The sequence below is a fragment of the Microtus ochrogaster genome, unplaced genomic scaffold (assembly GCF_000317375.1).
Source record: "Microtus ochrogaster isolate Prairie Vole_2 unplaced genomic scaffold, MicOch1.0 UNK25, whole genome shotgun sequence".
NCBI classification, from domain to species: Eukaryota; Metazoa; Chordata; class Mammalia; order Rodentia; family Cricetidae; genus Microtus; species Microtus ochrogaster.
Window position 1 is genome coordinate 2,206,798 of NW_004949123.1, and position 7,554 is coordinate 2,214,351.

General features: G+C 46.3%; 1 protein-coding gene across 1 annotated transcript in view; it reads right to left on the minus strand.

Annotated features, from left to right (window-relative positions):
* Fam102b (family with sequence similarity 102 member B) overlaps nucleotides 1–7,554 on the minus strand; it is a 61,677-nt gene that overhangs the window by 18,193 nt on the left and 35,930 nt on the right. The window contains exons 4-5 of the mRNA XM_005367909.3: nucleotides 4,976–5,092; nucleotides 425–471 (exon numbers count right to left, since the gene is read on the minus strand). Coding sequence (XP_005367966.1) covers nucleotides 425–471; nucleotides 4,976–5,092 — 164 coding nt within the window. The remainder of the gene's footprint in view (nucleotides 1–424; nucleotides 472–4,975; nucleotides 5,093–7,554) is intronic.

The following is a 7,554-nucleotide window of genomic DNA, read 5'->3' on the forward strand; positions in this document are numbered from 1 at the left end:
CCCGCCCTCTGAGACTCCTCATCAGAGCATCTGCTCCCAGGCTCCTTTGCTGTTTATCACGACTTAGCTGTTTCTTAGAGTCTGAGCTCTAAGGTGGCAGAATGCAGTGTCTTTTGCTCACTGCTCTGTCTGAGGTTAGGATACGCTCCAACACACCGTGAGGAACCTACTGAGTATTCGCTGAGGAAAACAGCAAGCGAATTCAAACCTCAGCTTGTATAATTTCACCTTCAACCCGAAAACCCAGAGGTGGCAAAGATCCATAACTTGAATCATTTTGGGAGTGGTGAGCTTCCCTGGTAACGGGAAACAATCGCTTCTGTGCCGGCCAGGCCAGTGAAGTGAAAGAGCTGTCTGCCTACAAACCTGCTTCATTTGCATCATAGCTGCAGATAAACAGTCCATTTCCTGGTTTTCAACTTACGTTTTAAAACACGGGTCACCAGACATCAGCTGCATACTGATCAAAACCTAAACAAAAGAGCAACAAATGCCACAATTATAAGAGTTCTTGAGAAGCCAGCTTTTGCTAATCTGTATTTCCCTATGACACCTCCTAGTCTTTTCTTCCCCCCCCCTCCCCCGGGGGTTTTGGGTTTCTCTGTATCTTTGGAGTCTGCCCTGGAACTAGTTCTTTTAGACCAGGCTGGCCTCGAACTCACAGCGATCCATCTGCCTCTGCCTCCCAAGTGCTGGGATTAAGGCACACACCACCAACATCACCACCTGACTAAAACCTAGTCTTACATTTTCTATCTAGAAAGCATTAAGAGAAATAAATGTTTAATGAGGGTGTGTTCAATATTCAATTACTGTTTTATGTAGACATGAATTAAAAATCATCTTTAATGTTCAAAACTCTGTGGAAAAGATAAGAATAAGAAGTAAGCACTTCCCTAGCACTAATTCTTTCTAGCTTTAATAAGTGTCTGTGTCTGTCTGCTTTGTCTGTGTTTACTGCAGACCCCTGTGGGGTCAAGTATTTAATAACCAGGCCCTTCAGCTCCACAGGCTGAGGCTTTATGGGATACGTGCTTGAGACTCTAAAGGGCAGAGAGCTTTTGCCCCAGCTTTGAATCAGCACTAAAGCCTTGCTGTTTCTTTCTGAGATGCTGATAGTCCCTGGTTGCTAAGTAACTTCTAAGAATCCACCACAGGACAATCTCACTATTTTTTTTCCTCTGAGAGTCTGGCCTCGAATTCACTAGTGTCATGGGGTGGTCTTGAACTGAGGACTGAACCCAGGATTTTGTGTATGCTAGGTAGGCTTCCTACCAACCAGGCAACATTCCCAGCCCCCAACTTACATCCTCATGAGAAAATTCACAATGATAGTGACTTGCAAATATTTTGTTTTGGCTCTTTGAGAGAGTCTCAGCATTCCAGGCTAACCTCAGACTTGCCCTGTAGCCAAGGATAACCTTGAATTTACGATCTTCCTGTCTCCACCCCCGGAGTGCTGGGATTCCACGCGTGCAGCACCACCCTAGCGATTTGGGAACTTCAGTTCCAGATATAATCTATGTGCTTTCTACACATCATCTCATTTCATCTTCAGCTCTCCCGTGATAGAGCAACACTCTCATTTTGAGACCACAGAGATCAGGGGATGTTTTCTGAATTACATAGCTGGCACAGGGCAGAACCCAGGACCACATTCACTGAGTTTACAGTCTTAATGACAAACAGGACACACACAGATTACTGCACACTTTCCAGTGAGTGTGTGACCTTATGTCATTGTTTTTCTTGTCTCCGCTATCCTGTTATGCTGATTCTCTTATTGCCTCTTCTTTCCTCCCATCTGGTCCCCAACTCTACAGGACAGCACTTGTGACTATCTGATGGCCTTGGGATGGAGAAATTGTGTAGTGAGGCAGAACAGAGACGCAGGACAGGGATGAGAGGTGGCATGAGCTCCCTTCTTAGGAAACACGTATATTACAGCTGTTCCTTTGTGTGCTGACAAGGACGGCTCATTAAAGGGAGACATGACTAAGAGCAGATGGTCCAAAAAGAAAACTCTCGGTCATGCCTGCGTGGATTCTAGAGGTCAAGAGGAAGGACTGACTTCTCACGGGAAGAGGGTCGTGTCATCCCTGTGACCATAGGCAAGACAGTACCATGCGCTGCAGGAAGACTGGAGAGACGAGCAGAGGGGTCAGCTCTATGCTGGGATGATGAGGGGATGTGAGCCTCATGAACTCTGCCTTTTCATGAAGGAGAAGCTTAGCTGGGGTGAAACATGGGGTGTGAAATTACATTGAGAAAAAAGGCAGGAAGGCGAATATGGAAACGGGGATGGGGGCAGAGGATGGCTGCCAGCTGGAGATGAGCCTGATTCCAGCAGTGCCCACTCACCTGTGTGTCCTCCAGTAATGCTCAGCTCAAGGACACAGACTCAGGGAGGGCACACAGTCAAACCAAGCAGCGCTGGAGATCTTCAGGGACAGCCACAGGCAAAGGAACCCGGAGTAGTAATTCAAACAAGATAATCATGACCTGTGCACTGTACGCTAGTAAGGGGGAAGTGGAAGCAAGTGAGGCCTGGCAGCTCATGAGAAAGGAAGGTTTCGGGGTGAAGACAGCTGCATGAGATGACCAGGAGGGCTGGGAACACAGGAGATGGTGGGAGAGGGTCAACTGCCTAAAATTATTCTTTTTTTTTTAATATGTGTTTATTTATTATGTATACATTATTCTGTCTGTGTGTATGCCTGCAAGCCAGAAGAGGGCACCAGACCTCATTACAGATGGTTGTGAGCCACCATGTGGTTGCTGGGAATTGAACTCAGGACCTCTGAAAGAGCAAACAATGCTCTTAACCTCTGAGCCATCTCTCCAGCCCAACTGCCTAAAATTAAAAAGCTGTCTCAGGGGGAGATGGCTTGTCATAAAGAAGAGGACACACATACATGCGCACATACACCCTCACACACATGTATGCACACATGCATGCCAAAGCAGTGTTATTCAGAGATAGATTATTTGCTTATTAAAGTAAGAAATACATAATGAACAGTACAGTTGGTGGGTTCTGAAAAGGGGGATGCGTGGGCATGATAATGTGGAAAGGCCACCAGACAGCAGACACGCATGTTGGCCTCAGCTCCGTCACTCACCACTTCTCTTACGGAAGGCACCTAACATTCTGAGACTCATCTTCTCCATTATAAATCAGGGATGAAAACTGTTCCCCATCTCTGGTGGTTTGAATAGGAATGGCCCCTACAGACTCATGTGTTTGAATGTTTGGCCCATAGGGAGTGGCACTATTAGGTGTGGCCTTTTTGGACTAGGGAGTGTGTCACTGAGAAAGCAGGCTTTGAGGCCTTATAAGCTCAAGTCTGGCCAGCGTGACAGTCTCCTTTTGCTGCCTGCGGATCAAGATGTAGAACTCTCGGCAACTTCTCGAGCACCATGTCTGCCTGCATGCTGCCACGTCCCACCAAGATGACAATGGACTGAACCTTTGAAACTGTAAGCCAGCCTCAATTAAATGTTTTCCTTTATAAGAGTTGCTGTGGTCACGGTGTCTCTTCACAGCAATAGAAACCCTGACTAAGACACCATCTATCTAGACCTGCCAGTGCGCAAGTGCCCTGCGATATTTTCAGAGGTATATAAGAACAAAATCAAGCAGACTTGAAATTCATAGGATGGTGCTCTTTTAATGTTCCCTCTTCCTACCTTGGTTTGTTCGCTTTGGCCTTTTTGAGACAGGGTTTCTGTGTGTAGCCCTGGCTCTCCTGGAACTCATTCAGTAGACCAGGCTGGCTTCAAACTCTCAGAGACCTGCCTGCCTCTGCCTCCTGAGTGCTAGAATTAAAGGTAAGTGCCATCACTGCCTGGCTCCTACCTTGGTTTTTGAGATAGGGCCTTATGTACCTAAAGCTGGCCTTGACCCCCTGATCATCCCTGCCTCTGTCTCCAAAGTGCTGCAATGATAGGTGCGCACCACCATACCTGACATTTCCTCACCTCCTTTATCATTTTCCTCTCACATCAACTGCCCATCCTACCTTTTTTAACGCTGCTGTGTGCAATGGGTGTCTGCCTGTGAGAACCAGTTCATGAATTTTTGTATATCCATGGCTGAAAACAAAGTTTATACTGTAGGTATAAAGTTATTCTTCACTTGACTAACTTTGGATTGACTAACTTTGGAATAAAAACCACTTGGTTTTTAAATATCGATCTTTTTTCTTATTAGGTAACTTACAAATTAAATAAAATGTAGCGAAGATTCTCCTAGGTACAAGGTATTTTCTGACTATCTTTTCCAATGGATCTCATTTAATGTTTTCATCAGCTTCATGAAGTATATGTTCCCTGTAATTCCCTGAACATACGGCTCCTGATGAGATCTGGAGAAATGAGACAGGTGTCCATGAACGGGTCTGCCTGCCACTCCACTGCTTACGAGAGCACCTCTACAAACACATCACAGCTTCTTAGGAAGTTCTCTTGAGGGGTGTGTGTGTGTGTGTGTGTGTGTGTGTGTGCGTGCAATGCACATATGGGCAAACGTGTGTGTCAGTGCACACTCCTGTGCAGACACAAAACCCAGGCGAGGGCATCCGAAATCCTCCTCTCAGTTTCAGCCTTATTTCTTTGTGGCAGGGTCTCTCCCTGAGCCTGGAGCTGGCATTTTCCAGCTGGGGTGGACTCTGAACTCAGCTCCTCATGGTTATCCAGCAGGTGCTCTTAACCTCTAGGCCAGCTTTCTAGCCTGGATAGCTATCCGTATTTTAAGCCACGTATCCAGGCATCATGTTCCCTCTTCCCAACAAGCATTTGGTTGTGGTGGTGGTGTATTCGCCCACAGCCCCAGTGAGAAACACACTGGACCCTAACGAGGTGGAGGCTCATGACCTCAGTATGGAATCCCACGGTAACCATGACAACAGACCACCTGTGCTTAGCCACAGGCAGAACATCTTTTATCGCCATGTAAATCTTGAAGAGTGCTTACTTTGAGAATGGAATTGTCCTGTCTTGTATTTTTGGTATCATAGCCTTCCAGTAAACAGCGGCGGGTGGTATTTCCTGATCCGGCAAACTCTGCCAGGTTTAGATCTGCAAAGCCCAGCTATGAAAAGAAAGAGAATCATATTAATAGACTATCTAGAAGGCTCTACCATATCCCCTTAAAATAGTCACCCAACCCATGAGTTTTCTCAAACCTTTCAGTTCTTTCTTCCCACTACCCGGTTTATCCCTTGCTTTACTTGCTCCTTAATTTAGCTGCTCTTTAATAAAAATCTACTGCCTATTCTATTCATCTTTTATCATGGATTTACACATTAGAATTACACACGTTTGTACGGCTGTGACAGCACAGCTAAGGCACATCAGAAAGCAACATCCCTCCCAGTAACACCTACACTCACGCCACACTGCGGGGATAATGAGCAGCTGCGTACAGACACTCAGACCCCTCGACTCTGGACCCGGGCCTATGCTGAGTTAGCTGTTGGGGCCTGCAGATCATTACAGGTTAAATTCTCATTCTCCACGCACCCACGAGAGAACTCCAGTAAGGCTCCTCGCTTCTTTAGTGGGGGCACCTTCTCCTCCCCTCTTCCTGCTAGGCACCCTCTACTTTATCCTGACTCTCTTTCTGGAAACTGCTGCATTCCTTGAAGCTTCTGTCCCTCACCTCCCCTCTCTGCTGCTACCCAGTTCACTTTAAACGTCTTCCTCTTCCACATTACTACCCAGAAAAGCCATTTCCTGCCGTTATCGGAGCTTGCTCGGGTCTCTCCTCTGATGTTGCTCAGCCCAGAGTTACGGTTCCAGTGTGATCACTGTTATTTTAGCAGCCTACTCCTATGTCACTAAGTGTATACAATTTTCATGAACAAGAAGCGAATTGAGCACGTCTCTACGAACACGCGATAAACTGCATAATATGTTTCAAACACTGCTGAGATTGTTCCAAGTTTTTTTGTGTATAATGTATACGGTACGTATGTGCACACATAGGTATGCACACCCAACAGCGAGTGTGCAGCGGTCAGACAACATCCTCAGGCTTTGGTCTTTACCTTTTACGTTTGAGGCAGGGTGTCTTTGTTGTTTGCCACTGTGCTCTAATGCTAGTCTACCTGGCCTGCAGGGATTCTCCGGTCTTCTCTTCCCACCTCACTGCAGCACAGACATTCTAGGGGATCTAGAGTTTTCACACCAGTGTGGCAAGCATCTCCCTATGAGCCGTCTCCATAGACCCACTTTCAGGGACATGCAAGAGGGTGGTTTTACTTGCACATCGGAACATTATTCCAGTAGGTTTTTTAAATTAATTTTTAATTTTTTTGTTTTACACCCCAATCAAAGTTTCCCCTCCCTCATATCTTCCTAGGATTCCCCTCATATCCCCTCCATCTACTCCTCCTCCATTTTTCTTTAGAAAAGTGCAGGCCTCCCATGGATATCAACCAAACACGGTCTATCAAGTTGCAATGAGACCAGGCATCTCCTCTCCTATTAAGGCTGGACGGGAAAACCCGCTAGGAGGAAAGGGTCCCCAAAACAGGCAACAGAGTCAGAGAGAGCCCCTGCTCCTACTAGTTCAGTAGTTTTTAAACTGCTATGAAAAGAACAAAGAAAATAGCTCAGAGAATCATGTAAGCCCAATGCAGGACATCAGGCACACGGCAAGACACAGGCAACAGCTGCTTAATTTCCACACGGTTACTCTGGTCTTACTGCCTTCAAGGGGAGCAACGTAGGCAGAAAAGCCAGGATAGGACCTTGCAGAGGAACATTTGAGTGAACGTGTGAAGACATGTGACCTATTTGACCACCGGTTATCAACACGAGCTATTTCACACACTTTCTTCCTGTTCCGTCTCTCTGCTGAGGGCCTTGTTGTCTACTTCACCCAGGGAGTCAAGGGAACTTAACTCCCATAAGCTCTTACTGCCAGCAGCAGCCACTTGCCCACCTGCGCCTGGGCCTGTATGGCCTTCCCGCTCACGTGCTGCAGAGGATGTGGTTGTGTTCCTGTGGCTCCTGCCTATCCCGTTTATGCTGCAGTTTCCCTGCAGTGCGGTTTGGCACTCTGATTTACCCCTTCTCACTAGACCATTCCCACCAGCACACAGGCATGCTGGATTTTCTCCTGTCATAAGGAACCAACCAAACCTGTCCCACATCTCTCTAGAGCACTGAATTATTTTTCTGTTCATCCCCCACCGAAACAAAAATAAAGAAAAAAAAATCCCATGAAACAACACTTCTGTAAAAAGGTCATCTATACTGTCTCTGACCATCTGGTCAAATGAACTTCCTCTTCCCCAGTTCATCTCTTAACTCCGCTGGCCAGAACGTGCCAAGGTCAACCCAAGGTCATTAATGCTCTTGAACTCACTCTCTTAGATAACCTAGTATTTTTCAGTTCTATTCATGTCAGCGTTCAAATGCTAATAAAGCAGTCTTAAAAAAAGGCTAGCTGCCCATCTAACTCACCATCTACTGTTACAATATTGATTTTATACTGTCACTAAGGATCCCTGTTATGGACTGTATGCTTCTGTTTCTCCGGAATTC